This window comes from Gopherus evgoodei, chromosome 4, assembly GCF_007399415.2.
Source record: "Gopherus evgoodei ecotype Sinaloan lineage chromosome 4, rGopEvg1_v1.p, whole genome shotgun sequence".
NCBI lineage: Eukaryota > Metazoa > Chordata > Testudines > Testudinidae > Gopherus > Gopherus evgoodei.
Genome location: NC_044325.1, coordinates 47658091 through 47676152, shown reverse-complemented (window position 1 = coordinate 47676152; position 18062 = coordinate 47658091). Strand labels below are relative to the sequence as shown.

General features: G+C 38.9%; 1 protein-coding gene across 9 annotated transcripts in view; it reads left to right on the top strand.

Moving 5' to 3' along the window:
- Window positions 1-18062, top strand: part of MIPOL1 (mirror-image polydactyly 1) — a 290064-nt gene that overhangs the window by 158085 nt on the left and 113917 nt on the right. For all 9 annotated transcript variants that reach the window (XM_030559240.1, XM_030559246.1, XM_030559241.1 and 6 more), the window contains one exon: window positions 6650-6757. In XM_030559240.1, the coding sequence (XP_030415100.1) occupies window positions 6650-6757 (108 nt within the window). The remainder of the gene's footprint in view (window positions 1-6649; window positions 6758-18062) is intronic.

The window sequence follows — 18062 nt, the reverse complement described above, 5'->3', positions numbered from 1 at the left end:
CTACTCATAATTTGTGTAGCATAGGAAAGGTACAATGCATTTTCTTCTTTTGGAGCATCTTGCCATAACTGCTCTTTTCATTTTAATAAAAGCCCCACTCTTTACAAAGGTGTTGTGCAGCAATATTAAAAACATAAGCAAAAGTTAGCAGGCTCAAATAGCCCTAAAAACTATATTTCCCCTCACACTACAAATACAGTTTTCTTGCCGCAATCCCCTCCTACTTTGCTCAACCTGCATAATGATGGGTTGCTGCCCTAGCCAATAAAGTCAATGGAACTACTCATACTTAGATGTTTTGCTGAATCAAAGCTATAGAGCTGTGTGTACATTGCACAGGAGGGTGACAGTATGGCTCTTAATCCTGTATAAGCATTGCCTTGTTTCCCCCACATTTAAAACAACTAGTGACTTTAGCTGTTTCTCCAATTACTTTCACATTTCTCTTCTTCCCTTTTGTCTGTAACCTTGTTGGTTTTGTCTTCACTAGAAAATAAAGTTATGTTATAACCCAACTTTGAAGACTCATACTCAGTAATGTGAGAGAAGAAACTTAGTAGTCAGTATAGACAAAGGAAAGTGGTGTGTAACAACACTTTAGCTAGTTGTAGATAAACCCTGGGAAAGAGAACACTGAGGGCTTACCCCTGATCAGCTGATACAATGTGTTTGGCATGACTTGTCTGTACTGACTATAAAGTCTGTACTATCATGTTAATACAACCTCATTTTCTAGTGAAGAGAAATATGATGAGATGGTTCCTTTGAATGCCTTGCCTCTAACTCACTCTGAACCTACTCCAATCCATTTCTATCCTCTCCACGCTACTGCAACTACTATTACCATGGCTCTAATAATTTCTTCCTAGTATCTAGGACTCTACTCCATGCTTATCCTCCTTAACATTCTGATGCTGTCAGGCTGTCCTTCCTGATCATTTGTGACACTGTCCTTACCTGGTTTTCTTCCTATCCCTGACTGTTCCTGTCCCCCACCTTCAGCAGTTCCTCCTCTGCCCTGTTCCCCACCTCTGTAGGGGTCTTCCAGGCTCTGTTCTTAGCTTTCTCATATTTTCCCTCTGTTTTTTTTGTCAGGGTGTCCTCATTGGTTTGTGGGGGTCCAATTACCTCCTCTGTGATGACTCTCAAATCTACCTTTCCTCATTAGACCTATCTCACTCAGCTGAATCTCACATCAGATGCTGTCAGGTGCACAGAAAGAGCAATTGATCTGTAATGGGCCTTTAGCACCCACATAAGTTCTGAAAGTAGAGGTGCTGTGGGTGCTACTGCACCCCCTTTCTTGAAGTGGTTTTTATTATACACAGGGTTTACAGTTTGATTCAATGGCTCTTAGCCCCCCACTGTACAGATTGTTCCAGCGCCCCAGGCACCTGCATGGGTTTCAAGTAAGCGGAGGATGAATATGTATTTTTTTAAAACATACTTCTGTCTATTCCGTTCTCCCCACTCTGAATCTGTCACCATGGGAGGTGGGGTCTCAACGTTTTTTCTTCTGTCTTTGTGCATCTCAGCTCCCCACATTTCCTCCCCTTCCCCTCTGAGCTCTCTCACTCTCAGTCACAGACCAGTTTCTTTCTCACACTTGCTCACATTTACTGTTCTCTCTCACACACAGTTGACTTCCTTATTCTTCCTTTACCCCTGTGATGCTGCATACCACCACAAGGAAGATCTCAAACCCTCCAGGTGTGGGATGGGATACAGCCTCCAGAGGACGGAGACACATGCACACCCCCACCCAGCCCCCTCACTCCAGATTTGGAGGATGTTCATCCCCCACCTGAGTGAGGGACTAATCTAGAATGACCGCTCTTCCCCAAACTCCGAGTCTGGGGGTGGGCACACAGCAGAAGCATCTTCACCTGCCTCAGGCCTGATAGAGGGCAAGACCTAGGAGTTTCTTTTACCTTCAAGGAACAGTGGTGAAAAGCTCTCTGGAGGATCATTTTGCACTGCCCTGCTCTCAGGCCTAGCAGGAGGGAAGAAGACTGGCTGAGCTGGGTGGGAGTGCTTCAGCCCTTTGGTTAGCAAATGCTAATTATGTTGCCCATCATATCTGTCCCTTTCTCACTACCTCTCTGAAATTCATGGATGTAAAACTAAAGCCCTCTATACATACGTAATTCAGTAGGAGGAATATAAAAATCAAGTCCAAAATTATTACATTTTGAATGATTGTGTGGTGATCACCATTAAAGTGTCACCATATGCCAACACTTACCGTGCAGTGGTTCTCTAGACATTGCAGTTGTTTCCTATTAATTATAGAAGAAAATTAATACAACGATGAGTGCAAGTGTGGGGAACTGTTAATGTTTTACTGGCAACTGCTGTGCAAAATGGAAAGACTTATTGCTAAGGGAGCAGAGCTGGGGCGTGGGTTTAAAGAGGAGCACCGTTTGGGTTAGAGGCTGTTAGTGACATGGGCAAAGCCAACTTAAGCTTGGTAATTTTAGAGCTAATGTGTGCATCCAGATGTTATAATAATTTGTTCTTTAGGAAAATGTCTCCTGTTTTTCTATCAAATCCTTTCACCCTTTTTTGACATTACACACTGGAGCTCTGCATAGGCAATGCATATCTTGACTACACAGGTTTTCTTGGTGGTAAAATCTGTTTACATGAGTTAGCTGATCTTCAATGGGTTACTTGTATGAAAGCTCCATGAAACGACACATTCCTTCACCAAGGCTCTAATGACCCCTTCCTAGCTATTTCTCCAGTATTCTACTCCATGCTTATCCTCCCCCTTGACCTGTGCATATGTGCCATGATTATGTCCGAAGTATGTAAGATATTCGAACTAGGAAAGACAGATTTCTAAATGATTATTGCCTTTTACATAATATAATGCTTAATTTAGGATTTCCTCTACATGAGCAGTTTTCTATCAAATAAGAATCTGTAGACAGTCCAAAATCTACTTAAGTTGATATATCATTTTAAAATAGTTTCACTCATCTCTGATATTGCTAGAATATAGCTTGAATGTTTCACAAATAAATATATTCACACATTTGATATAGCAGGGTTTAGAAATTCGCATTTATAATATTAAAAATAAAAGACTTCCTCCTTTAGGCCTTAAAAGCAAATATCTGATGCTTCCTTGTCAGTATTAAACTGGGTCATGTCTTCTCTCCGCCCTACTCCAAAAAGATTTTTATACATGTTTTTAGAAGGAAGTCCAGTTTCATCTTTGCAGCTGTTGGCATCTTTCAGCAAAGTGGGTAACCAATAAAAACACATGTTCTTTTAAAGAACATCCATTTTTATTGGACCCTGCTAACAACCATGTTGGCTGAAATGAGTAGAAGGCCCACATTGTCTAAAACTGTTCTTAATACTCCACTCCTTCCGAACAGCAAAAATATTGGCTGCACAGGAATTCCAGATACTCTTGCCCTTGTGAAAAAGAAATGTACTTTTAGTACAATATTGTTAATGCTAAAAATATTCTAACTGTACATTTTTGTGCAGTTATGATTTTTATGCTATATACACCCTTAACATATAAATAAAAAATTGTCACCATAATAACAGTTCTTCATAGACAAGGCATAGCTAGTTGCTATTTCCTGGACTGATGAAAATAAATTTGATTTTTGACGTACCTGCGACAGGTTTGGTTAATGAATTATTTTAAATGAATTAGGTGACTTGTGTCTTCTACTTGGGTGACACTATCATAGACTTAAATAATTAGACACTTTTTCTCCTGTATAAATAAATTAAGTCACTAACTTTGTTTTGGGTTTTTTGGTTTTGTTTTTCTTTTTTGTTTGTTTTTTGGGGTTTTTTGTGATGCTCCTAAAATGAATTCTAGCAACACTAGTCCTGATTTTCTATTGTCAGTGTTTTTAGTGAAAATGAGAGCATTTTATTCACTTAAGATGGGAAAGTGCACATCTAGCATATTTAAATCAACTTAGACACTGTTGAAATTGACATACCTTTAATTCTACCAGCTGCTTTGATGTGTGGGCATGCATGCTTTGTGCTGCTTCTCTTTGACTTGCCTTCTTGCCCTGTGAATAGCTAGGATAATGCAAGAATCTTGCTATTTCTGTTTATGTCAATATCCTGTCTTCACAAGAGTGCAACAAATAGAGTAGAATAATATTATGAAGTGCACACAGAGGCCTGCAGTTGTGCAAAACATCAGGTATGTGAGGTTTGTTATTGAATTATCCAATAACTAGTTTTAATGTTGTCTATGTACCAGTGTTATTTTTGGAGCCAGGGGGGCAGTGTGAATAAAAATATGTGATATTTTTCAGGTGGATTAAATTTTTGGCCCATATCCTTGTTACCCCAGTCTGTTTTAAGTGCCATTGGTACAATTAGTATACTGTTAAGAGATTTCAAGAGAAAAGTTTGTTTTTTTTTAAAGGAAGGCATTTTTGAAAGGTTGAAATGGCAATTTTGCTGATGTTAAGTTGAAACAGAAAACTCATGCTTTGTGATAATGAGTTAACTAACTGATTTTTAAAACTCAGGTGTTATGAATCTGCATGCCAGAGAAACTGTACCCACATATACATGGATTTAATTAGAACCGATTCAGAGTTGTTGGCATTATTTTCATACCACCTTACTTCTCGCACATTTGTTATGAAAAGGCATATTAGGGACATGATTTGTGATTGCTGTTGTCTGTAAAAAGGAGCATTAAAATTATATTCAATACTTGAACCATTGCTTTATACAAATAAACACAGACATACACAAATCAAATCAAATGTATTAATATATTATCTTAGCCTTAGGTTTTAACAAGGAAAAAAAAATACACAACAACCATCCATCATGGTGCACTTTAACAGATATTTTTTGTCTTTTCTCTATCTTTTTCTCCTTTGTTATTCACTACAAAAATGAAATAGCTGTGATACAGTTAGCATACTTGCACACTACTATCAGTTTGAGAGAATATACTAGTTCCAGAAATATTCCCTCTTTTTAAAAAGGAGAAATTCACTAGAGCTGGTAACTTTTCTGAACTCAGGTTTCATATGCAAATACACAAAATAGACACCCACATACTTCATTTGGGTGCTTAGATCAGCCCTTATTTGCCCATTTTGAGCAACTGCCATTATTTGGATACCCATGCAAGCCTTGGGATTTGACATCCAGTTTAGGTGCGAGTGTTTGGTAATGGGGCCCAGAGTCCATTATTTGTGGTTAAGAGTTTAAAGAAGGAAATAAAATAGTGTTATCTAAACCTGTGTTGGAAAATGCACTTTTGGTTATAGCTTTAAAATTTTATTCGAGACTGTAGATAGACTCACTAGCCTGTTGTCTTCTGGTTCAGAACCATTTACCTTTTTTAAACATTGGGGCTAACATGAACCATGCTTCCTTGCTCGCTAGTCCTGTATCATGACAGATTATAAATTTGATAGGAAATTTGATTCCTTACATAGCTTCCAAAATAATCCAGGGTCATAAGTTATCTGTCCCTAGTAATATTATTTGAGTTTAAATTTTTAGTTTTGAGATCACAGTGCTAGTGGCCATTACATCTTTGATCTTCTCCCCTCTATGCCTACTCTGAGTATTCAGCAGACTATGTTCCTCATCTTTGAATATTCAGATGCTGTGCCGTCAAGCTCCTCCATGCTTTGGTTTTCAATGGTGCTATCATAATTACTTCCTTCTACTTCCCAGTAGTATGGTGTATGCTAAAAGTATTTTGTTTTTGCTAATGTTTTCAGCTAATATGCTCTCTTCTCTCAGTTTTGCTTTAGCAATTCCTCTTACATGCCCATAGTAAGACATTGAATCTTCATCTCTAGTTCCCCTTTCCCTGTTTTTATAAGAGTTTTTTCTGTTAATTGTTAATTACTATGATAAGCCAGGATAGCTGGGTTTTGCCCCTCATTGCTATCTTGAAAACTGGTTAAACCTGCTTTGGGTGCCAATTTGAATATCCTAAATACTTTGGCCTTTAAAATATTTATTGAAGTTAACTCCTGTAAGTGTTCGTATGCACACACTCAGAACAGGAAAAACTAACATTTTCTATCCCATTCTTGATCATTTTAAAAAGTTGATTATTAAAAAACATTTTTTTTTAAAACTAATTGTCGTCCAAGATCTGATATACATTTGGGAATGAATGCAGTCTGAGTTTTATTAATATGTACTGTATAAATCTATACATATATTTCCTTATTAATAAGTGAAGGTTTTTGTAAAGGTACATACTTATTCTTCTCATGTTCAATTATATTTAAATATATAATAGAGCAAATTCTGCTTTGTTACACTGGGGCAGCTGAGACCAAAATTTGGCTCAGTGTCATATTCATTTGTAAAATATATTTAAATATTATTTGGCAGAGTTTCTTGATATACTATACTTGATATATAAGTTTTTCCTTCAAACAATTGGATCTGAACAAGACAATGAATAAAAGATTGATTTACGAGTATGTGTGTGTGTGTGTAGTGTATAGATCTAATATGATTTCACCTCTTTGATTATAACTTGCTTTTGCTGGAAGCTTTTTCCATGGCAAAAACGGTGATGGTGTTATTTACATTAATTCATTTGGCTTCTTGGGGAAAAAAATATGCCCTATCTCCTTTACTTAATGGAATTCTTTCCTCGTTGCAGTGCAAACGGCTGGAGCAGGAGCTTCATCATCTGAAAGAGCAGAACCAGACTTCAGCAAACAACACGAGACATCTGACTGCTGAAAACAATCAAGAACGTGCTCTGAAGGTAAATCTCCGTTCCTTCTTGCAGGCAAATTAAGGTTGTAAGCCCATGGTGCCAGCTTTCCGTGCTGCATATATCAGTTGTGTACATTTCGGCAGTAGTGAGCTGTGGTGTTTGCCAACAACCCCTTCTTTAAACACAGATACAGCACCCTTCTGTTATGGTATTATTTGATTTTGTGTGTTGTGTGAAAACAACAAGAAAGAATATATTCTCCAAATCGATGGGCTGTGTTGTGTTAACTAGCACTAGATTTGGTTTTGGTTCTGTCCTTGCAATATTACATTTTTATAATGTGTCGAAAACTGCTGCGGTTTGTCTCAATTGCACAATACTAACATTTTAAAGCATGGCTGTTTGATCTGCTCTCAGCAGGATGTGCTATATTAATAACATTATTGACCTATACTACTAGTGACCACATAGTTGAGACTACTATTTGCAAAACGGTAGCTTATTTCAGTTGGAACTGAGTGGAAGAATAATAAGCCTTGTCAATAAGGATAAAAATTAGGAAAGTAGGAGGAGGGGGACAGAGAAAAGACAATAAAGAGATTTGATAGGGTTTTTCTACTTTGATATGAGAAAGTAGCATTGTGATGTTGTTGAAGGTGGTAGCTGCCTACCTGCAGGCACCATTACTTGCCAGTATAAGAGAAATTGCTTGGTGAAGATGCAAAAACTTGTAAGTGTGTTCAACCTATAATATGTTCAGAAATCTATTTCCTGTTTATGTGCAAAGGAATGAAAATAAATCTTCAGTAGAAGCCAGTATTCCTCTATCTCTTTAATCTTATCACTTTAAAATTGTGTTTTATTTAGGCAGGAGGAAATGAACGTATCTCCTTTATAGTCAAATGTTGCCTAGCCTCTTTTGTTACTCTTGAGAGCATGAGAGAATTGTCATTCTTGTTTGGTAGATTTGGTCAGAGCAAGACAATTCAAGACAACTCATCTTAGTCAGATGAGTGAGTTTGTTTTTTTACCCTTGGTCACTTTCAGGTTACAGTGACGTGCAACCTTCATGCTGGAACAAATAAATTAAAATTTGGCCTTTCTGTTGACAATAAAGCTGATCCACGGTTGGTTACTATGGAATGCGCAAAAGGCACTTGAGTGTGCAGAAATTTGAGACAGGTTCTCAAGTAGACCATGGTGACTGTCAGCTGACTTGTTTAGTTATTCCTTCACTAATTACAAAAAGAAGGTACAGCACTTTATCACTGTGGCTGTAGAGGGCTGAATTTTCAGAGCAGACTTCACTTAATTTCTAAAATTACTGACTTAATTTTGCATACATATATATTTGTACATGCAAATGTTCAGATTTGCAAGTAAGAATGAGAATAGAGGTTGCATACGCAAATCCAACTTTTTGCTTGAGCAGAAACTTGGCCATATAAAACAGCATACACATAAATTTAGTAGCTAAAAATTGGTGTGCAATTTTTGAGGCCATTTTTGGAAACAGCTTTTTATTGAATAAACTAGAAAAGACTATACCACATAAATATCAAATGTTGCATGAGTTTAAGGTTGTCAGTGAAATGTTTACTGAATGTTGCAAAATGAAGTCTATGCTATCAAAAGGAGTACAGCCTTCTTCAGGATAACTGATGGACATCATAGAGAGAAACTTGGAATCATTTGTGATCACAGTAATGCAGGTGCCTTGAATCTGGAGTCACTAAAAGCTAGTGTTTGACAGATATTCTGTTGATTGCAAATAGTAAATGTTTAAAAGACTTTAAGTAATTTCCCATAATTGTACTAAGTTAGTTATTTAATGTCATTGAATAGTTGCTCACATGGGTGCTGGAACTAGGCGTGCTGGAGGTGCTGCTGCACTCCCTGGCTTGAAGTGGATTCCATTATATGCATAGTTTCCGGTTTGGTTCAATGGCCCTTAAGAACCCTCACTATAAAAATTGTTCCAGCACCCCTAGTTACTGGAGAGATTCTTTCCATCAGAAAACAATAATGTTTTATTGAAATTACAATTTTTCCTTTTAATATTATCTGAAATGGTGCTTACTGTATAATTTTATTTTCAGAGCCATAAGTATGACCTAATAGGGTAGTCAAACACTGGAATAGATTGCCTAGGGAAGTTGTGGAATCTCCATCGCTGGAGATATTTAAGAGTAGGTTAGATAAATGTCTATCGGGGATGGTCTAGACAGTATTTGGTCCTGCCATGAGGGCAGGGGACTGGACTCGATGACCTCTCGAGGTCCCTTCCAGTCCTAGAGTCTATGAGTCTATGAGTTTAAATTGAAGCTAGATTTTATTTTTAATCCTGCTATTGCTGTCCCTGTATCCAGTCCTCAAAGAATCTAAATTCTACCTGGCCTTTCTCGGGCATATTTCATTTTGCAAAGCTAGCGGTTAATTGGTCAAGTTGTTCTGGAGATATGAAATATGGAAGCCTTTTCACTTTTGGAAAAGCTGCATTTGGGTTTTTTTAATATTATACCTCTGGGTCTCTAGTGAGTCCCAGATTTGTTGTATTTTGTTGTCCTCAGAGAGAACTAGTCCCTTTTGAATACCTTTTGAAAGATTGGGTGGTTAATTTGAGTTAGGAACTTAAAACCTTTGAAAACTCCCATCAGGAGTGTTTGTAGTCTTTGATGTGTAACTAAGCTTTCATTTAGAACACGAAGCTGATCAGCCATTTTTGTTTTAAAAATAGCCTAGAAAATGTAAACCAGTCACTAGATGTAAAAGTTTACATCAGTAATTTTTCTTAAAAATCACATATTATTCTCCTGCAGCTGCCCTCCTCTTACCATTGCAATCTAGACCACCTGCCCCTATGACTATTAGCACAAGAGCTCACTGTGACAGAATTTTCACAAACACCCTATTGGGAGACAGAGCATGACTGAAAATATGCACGTACACAGATTCCTCCCCCACTTCTCATTTCCAACCACCAGGTCTCACCTCTGGTATGCTTCTAACAGTGACCATAAACCTTCACCACACATAGAGTAGTTACAAATCTAGGAGCCCCCTCACATCAGCCACAGAATATCCTCTAGGTCACCTGACTGTTTTCAGGGAAACATGCCATATCTTTTATCCATACAATGTACAGCGCAAAAGCGAATCTTCCCAACTCCTACTGTCCCACTCTGATCCAGGGAAACAAATTTACTTAGTCCACCCTGTCACGCGGTCTGGAGTGGTTCATGACTGAGAGTGCCAACCTCAAGGCAGATTGTCAAAAAGCGGAGCTGACACCCCAAATTGGTATCTTTTGTGTGATTAGGTTTCACCAACCTAATACCAAATGTGAACTCCTGAAGCGTTATAACAGTCTTACCATGGAGTCACCGATAGTCCCTTTGGGCAATCCACTCTGTCTAGCCACCCAGGCAAGTTGGACTTAGTGATAGTTTATTGTCATATGCCAAAGATCACGAAAGATTCAGGTTGCTTCCAGTCCCAAGAGACCAGTCACTAACCCCAGATCAATTTTGTACCTCAGATCTCACACCAAAGACAACACTTGTAGCCAATCCTATAGTAAACAAACTATGTGTTTATTAACTAGGAAGAAGAAATGAGAGAGTTATTTACAGGTTAAACTAGGAAATATATGAGTTACAGTATATGGTTCCAAATGGTGATGGAGTTGTAGTAATCTGCCAGCACTGAATGTCTTTTAAGGCTAACCCAGGTTGACCCTGGGGATCTCTGTTTCTTTTTCCTAGCTCCAGTGCTATAAGAGGCCAAACAGCAAAAAGAGAGAGAATTTTTTTGTGTTCCTGTTTTATCCCCTTCTTACAGAATTCAGGCTGATGGGACAGCGTTTCTTGCACATAGAAGCTTCACTGGTGTGAGGGGGCTGTTAACCACGTTTTTGTATTGTGATGTGCCACAATGGCCTATTTAGTTTTGATAGTCCTTCTTGATGGATGATGAACCATTCCTCCTGACTGAGTTCAAAGGTTCAGAGCAAGCATTTTTACAGTTATAAAGCAAAATTTACATATCACCTTATAGCATGGGATACAGACATGACAAGTGAAATCAATGCATGCAACAACTTACAAGCATTCCATAGTGTCTAAACACTAAACACATTCCTATAAGTCTAATACCTATCTTGAACAATGCTAACATACAGGTGAGCTGGTCTAGTTTCCAGCTATAAATTTGTCAATGCTGAGCTGACATCTACAACCTTGGGAAGAGCTGGCATCTGGTCTGTCAGCATCACATGCACCCCATATATAAATCACCATGTATATACTTAATCCATCCTCCAAATATGGCTGTAAGATCTCACACTGCAGAAACAAGGCTGATGTCCACCTTTACTCTGTCCACTCTGCACCAATTTAAAAAAAAAAAGGTGAAATGTTTCATATTTTTCAAACTCCCATAAATTTAACTCTTCTTGTCCAACTCACCTCAAGTTTGCCAGAATAATCTATTATGTTGAGAGTGAAAAAAAAAAAAGAGAAACTTCATGCCTTTTGGATTTTTCTTTAAAAAAAATAAAGGAGGGATCAAAATCAGGATGACAATAGAAAGATATTTGCACCCTTAAGTATAGAAAGGATGGAGAGAGCAGGAATATAGGATTAGAGTTAAGGTTACTTATTGAACTTTTGTAATGAATTTTAATACCGACCACATGCATAGTCAGATTGGGTTGAAAATTGCTATGACAATTCAGGGCCTGAGGTAGAGTTTGTGATACAAAGTTGAGGTCATTTGTTCATAGGGTTTCTGAGATACAGATAATTACCTATTTTTAAAATATCGGTTTCCTTACACTTTGTTATTCAAAGAAAGGGAAAAATCCATAAGCAATGTCCTCTCTAAACATACAACACTGGATTGTTGAGATTTAGTGGCTGATACCTAAAACAATCTGCCAAACTTCATAAATAATCATTCAACTTTATTTCCAGAGTAGGACAGGACTGCTGCAATCCTTGCATGGAGCACCAGCAGTGTGCAGGGACTGACTGAAGGAGAGGAGGATAAGGGGAAAGAGATAAGGAAAGAGCTTCTTAGCCTAGGGGAAAGTGCTCTGATTTGGGATGCTGGGGTATGGGAAGCAGGAAGCAGTGTTGTGTGGCAGCAACCATAACTCTACCTTTGAGTAAGAGAATACTTGTTTTGTAATTGAGCAACTCTTTCCTTCATAAAATAAAAGGAGAAAAACTGAAAAATAACAGTAAGGCCCTGATCCTGCAGAAACTCTCACACAATTTACTCTTCAAATGAATGATCCCATCGACTCATTTATGGAAGTCAAGTGACTCACGTGCATAAATGTCTATATGACTGGAGCATATCACTTTCCTTACAAATGAATGGTAATTAATGGTAATAGTTTATATAAAGGTGCTGAGTTAGTCTCAGAAAAGGGCTATGAGGCCTCTGGTGTGTTATTGCTAAAGTAAAGAAGTGGGGGATTAAGAAAGCGAATGTACAGTATAAAGGATTAATAGGGTTTTTTCTTCTTATGGATGAGCTAAAGAACCTTTCACACTCTCTCTCTGCAAATTGCAAAGCGGGGAAGACAGACAGGGAATTGCAGAGTGCTTTAATGCTTCCCAGAAATGCTCCCATGCCTTACAATTCTCTGTGGCTTAAAAAAAAGGTAATATGAAATGTCATGTAATGACTAACTTCATAAATGAGACAGAAGTACATAATTTAAAATGAATGTATTCTCCTTCACTAATAGCTGCTGAATATAGTTTGTAATGTGGGTCTCTTGTGAAATGGTTGTTTCTTTTAGATGTTGGGAGCACAGGCCACCTTCAGTAAGTTGCTAATTACCCTCGTGCTGGAGTGGGTTTTGAGGACTTTTAGCACTTCCTAGGATCATAGCAAAGGAATTAAATTGGGCAGAAGGCTGCTGTAAGTTGTGCTAGGGGTGAACCATGCCCTAACCAGCACCCAGATTAGGGGGACACTAAGGTGAAGTAAAGCCACCCTTGTGAGCCCTTAGGTCTTGTGTCAGACCTGAGGATCATGCCTCATGTATGAACTGTGACGCTATTACATGTATACAGCTTTCCTCTAGTTCCATGTCAGTCATTTGCATTAGCTTACTGTACAATACATCTTATCTTCACTCTTTTGGTAAGGTAGTTGGTTTAAACCAATCTCTCTCATGCAGATCAGTTTATGGGGTTTAGGATTTATGTGACTAATTAGTGTAATGGTCCAAATGCTCCTGATGGTGACAGTGATCCAATCCCTCTGATGCCAAATTTGTGCTCTGAATTTTATTTTACATTTTTCCCCGCACATACTAGAGGATTGCACTCATTTGAATGAAAATGTCGGTCCCAAATCCTTCTCATAGTGACACCCAGAGTTGTACTGCTGTCACTGTGAGGAGAATTTGGATCAGTGTTTTCATTTTAAAGTAATATAATCCTCCTCTATCTGAAACCATTTTAAAGAAAAATCTCTTACAATATTCCAGATTGAATTATATCTAAATCTTTTAGAAATAATTGCTTCCTAAGAGCACAAATGTATATAGAGCCTTAGTAGATTTTCATAAAATAAGATCTGCAAAGTGCTTTATGGGACTAATATGTCAGGGTCTATATATAAGATTATTCATTTGTGCTTGGCCTTCGTAATTAACACTTGATCTCTACTGATTCTGATAAATGTATTCCCACATTACACTGAAATACTTGACTCAATTAAATGGGGCAGTGTTCAGGAATCACAGTTTTCTTCATCAGTATTAGAATACCACCTTGAGTTATTTTCTTGTTGATTTTGTAGTTGGTAGCTGTGGAGAATATGTTCAAAAAAAGAAAAGGAAATGTTTCTGCCATACCTCAGTCACCATCATCATAACATTATTGTATTTTATGTGAATATCTTCTTTGCTCTGCTAAAGAAAAAATAGAGAATTCGTCTTGTGAAATCATAAACTTCATGTGAAAACTCATGGAACATATTTAACTGGATTTGAATAGGAAGTTTAGAGGGGTGATTTTTTTTTCAAAGGCTCATGATTTATGTTGCAAATTTTAATTAGGTGGCACATTCTTTGTAAAGCTGTTATTAATCTGCTTTAAACACCAAAGAGACACACTAATTTACTTTTAAGCTAAACCCTTAAAATGGGGAAAGGGAGACTGTTTCACAATGATAAACAAATCAGGTGACCTTTAATGACTTAATGAGTTTATTCCAGCCAAGTGTGATGTCAGTACACTTTCTAAAGGTTATACATCTCCTTCAAAGCTGTTAGAATGCTAATATTTGGCTATGATTGTTTTATTGTATTTTATTGCCTGGCCATCTCTCTAGTTGTAATTTTATGTAGAATTCATCCTATACACTTTCATGATTTTATTAAGAACTTAATACATTCAGGCCAGATCTTCAGCTCCTGGTCCTGCTGCGCAAGGGGGCCCAAAAGCTGCCCTAAAGGCTCAGTCAAAGATTCCCCTGGAGCAGGTAAATCCTACACTGCCTGGCTCTACATCTCATGCTTCCTTCTCTCTGCATATGGTATGTGGCAGTGACAGGAGACCCACTCCAGGTGGGACAATTTAGAGCATCCCTTAGGCTTCCCTAAGTTGTGTCAGAGGCCATTTTGGCCCTCCGCATCCCAAGATTTTTGGAGTGGGAAGGTGTGGCAATCACAAGAGCAGCAAAGCTGAGCATTCAGCCAATCATGTGAAGCACATAACCCTTGACTTTATAATGAATCTGAAGCATTAGCTGTAACATAGACTTTAATATGCTAACTCCTATTGGAATTATTCTAATATTAGGTAATATACAATGTGGAATATAATGCTTGTTTCTGAAGAGAGAGATTATATTGCCTGCTTCTACCTTTTCTAAAAAATGACTACAGTTAACACTGTGGGCACACATGGCCAGCAAAGCTTCATTTTTAAAGTGTCCGAAACTGGGTTGTTACTGCAAAGCAGCTGAACTGATACCAGTAAAGTGTGTGTGTGTGCGTGTGTGTGCGTGTGTGTGTGTGTGTGTGACAGAGAGAGAGGCAGTAAAGTGTGTGTGTGTGTGTGACAAAGAGAGAGGCAGAGAGAGAGACAGAGAATGTGTCTGACTCTGATGCCTGTAGCTCAGGTGAAAATTCCCTGAGCTGGGAAAAAGAAAAGATGAACTTCTGGTCTCGTAACTGCTTTTCAAATTACCTTTGACTATAGCCAATAACCGTAACCTAGAAGATAGTTATGGAAGAGCTGCTGAACACTCCCTTATCCACTTTTTTTTAATAAGTTAGCAGAGAGCTTATATAAGGCTTGTATAGGCCCACATCCCAGGTCTGTTCCATGAGAAGCCCCATATTGAATAACTAGTCAGTTTTGATTATCCTAGCTCTAACTGCAATAAACTACAATGCTCTCCTAGAGTCAGAGATCGAATCCAGGGTTTCCAATCACCAATATTCTACTGCTGACAAGTAAATAGCTGTGTAACCCTCTGAGAAGTTGAGTGTCAAGTCTTCCTCAAGTAGCTGTTCTACAAAAGGGCTGACAATTACTGTACTCCTTCACCTCAAATAGTAAGGGTAAAAGCCAGGGATCTAATCCAATTTGTTTTTGAGATGGGGTGACCACATTAGCACGCTGTATTCAAGATGTGGGCATACCATGGATTTATATAGAGGCAAGATGATATTTTCCGTCTTATTATCTATTCCTTTCTTAACGATTTCCAACATTCTGTTCGTTTTGGAGATTGAGATGTATGCTTCATACTGCCATGGAAGGGGGAGGGAAATAGGCAGATCTGCTGGTGCAGTATAGAATGCATACCCTGCTGCTGCAGCTGCACCTGGCTGTGTCCAATTTCCAGAAGTCTATGAGAGGTGACAGAGTTGTTTGGGAAGTGAGTGATTACATAGATTTTTTCATGGAAGTTTCCTCTGTGAACAGTTAAGTTGTCATTGCCCATCATGGAGGATTGGTCTTGCTGTACTTATGCTGAGGAACTTTTCAATGGGGATGGAATGTTATAGACACAGAATTCACTGAGACATATTACAACCTCTCATGCTCTTCAGCAGGACTGACATAGCAGCAGCTTCAGTTTCTTCCTCTGATTCCCAGACAGGTGCAGCTTCTCTGCTCCCTGACTCAGGGGAGCTGTCCAGTGAGGCACACCGAAACTATGGAAGGCTTTCACTTACATCTCAAACAGACACCCAAAAGCAGTATGCACCGCAGATTAAGGCTTTGCCATTTGAGTGCAAGTGCAACAGTGATCTCAACAGTGTTAAGGCAAAATAACTTCACAAGTGCATGGAATGTGTGACAGTCTGATGTGCTGATCTGATGATATAATTAATGTAAAAGCATATGAGATCACTGTTAAAGTTTTGCATTATAATGTAAGTTTGTTAAAGCAGGGATGCATATTGCTTTTGGGTATCTGCTGCAGATGGAAGTGAAAGCCTCATAGAGCATGGGAGTGTGTTATTGACAATGTTGAAGGAATACAAAGGTGGAAAGGAATACGCTTGCCTTTTCTTTTAACTTTTTATTTCCATGTTTTACGGTTTTGGGTGGATGAGGTGTGTTCTGCCAGAACCTTACCTCTGACTAAATATAATGTTTGTTTGCTAGTAGACTAAGTTGTATTGACTGTGCTCTGTGTCTGTGTGGGATTTCACTACATCTAGGCCCAATTCTGCAACCCTCACTCAACTTGAATAGTGCTTGCATGATCAGTCTTACTTAGTTAAATGGCCTTAAGTATTAGTCAACATGACTAAGGATTGCAGGGTTGGATTCTGTGTAAGCAGCTGTGTTATGCACTAGCGGACCTTTAAAACTGCAATCTACAATTACTGGCATAACAAATTGGGTTCATGTTCAAGTCCAATGTGATTTGAGTGTGTTTTCTTCTTACTGTCCTATAAGTCCCATTAAAGATATGTCATAGACTTTTGGCAACCAGCCCATGCATCATCAGACACAGTGGGGCAGAAAAGACCACAGATAACCACACAGTTTCAGGGAATTCTCTGTCTATGTGGATCACCAAGTGGAGAAAGTTTAATCAGCAGTTAGAGCTTCCTCTGCCAGCAGTGTGAAGTTTTAAACATCAGATACCATTCACCTGCTCTCCAGTTTCCTTAGCCCTGCTCCCTGGTCAATTCCAGTCCTGAGACCCGCAGCCAGTGTCTTCTGTCCGAATCCATTGTCAGATACATATGTCTGGAACAACACTTGTTTATGTCTGTTCCATATATAATGATGTTATCTATGCGCTAACTAATTTAGCATACACATTTGACCGTCTCACTTCATTCTGCCCAGCAATCCATCATCAGTGGGATATACTCTGGACATTCCAAGCCTTCAAGCAGTTTTCAATTAGCTGCAGTGCAATACAAATCAAAACCTACTACAAAAATGTTTCTTCCCTTCCCCCAAATATAAAATTGCATTTAAAAATTGTGCTGATCTGCTTTAGTCTTCAGCGAGGGGTAGGTTAAGGTCTAATATTTCAGGACTAGAAATGGGTTCTTTTTACCTGGGTTTTCTCTCCCACTCACACCTTTCCAGTTGTGTCAGACATGTTTCCAGCACTAATAGGTTATAAGATATTGGACCTTAAAACTGTCTCATTATTAAGCATGGAATAGTTATTGTTCTATGTGATTTTTAGAGGAGTCTAAAATGTATCAGTTAACTTGTTCCTGTCCTTCAGAAGGCTGTACAGTTGGACTCATGCTAATTGAGACAGACTTGCTTTATGTGGGAAGGAGTACAAGAAATTTTCCCAATACACCTCTACCCCGATAGAACACGACCCGATATAACATGAATTCAGATATAACATGGTAAAGCAGCGGGGAGCCCCAGGCCCTTTAAATCCCCACCCGAGCCCCACTGCCAGAGCTCCGATGGTGATTTAAAGGGCCCAGGGCCCCCCACAACAGTTGGAACACTGGGCCCTTTAAATCTGGGGCTCTGGCAGCCTGGCTCGGGCAGGGATTTAAGGGGCCTGGGGCTCTGGATGCTGTGGGGAGCCCTGGGCCCTTTAAATCCCCGCCCGAGCCCTGCTGCCAGAGCTCCGGCAGTGATTTAAAGGGCCCGGGGCTCCCTGCAGGGGCTGGAGCACTGGGCCCTTTAAATCACCGCTGGGGAAGCCAGTCCAGTCCAGCATGATGTACCGGCTCTTGCCGGCACACCATACCGGACCAAACCCGATATAACACGGTCTCACCTATAAGGCGGTGAGATTTTTTTGTCTCCTGAGGACTATGTTATATCGGGGAGAGGTGTACCAAATTTTAGAGCTTTATCTGAATATAATATTC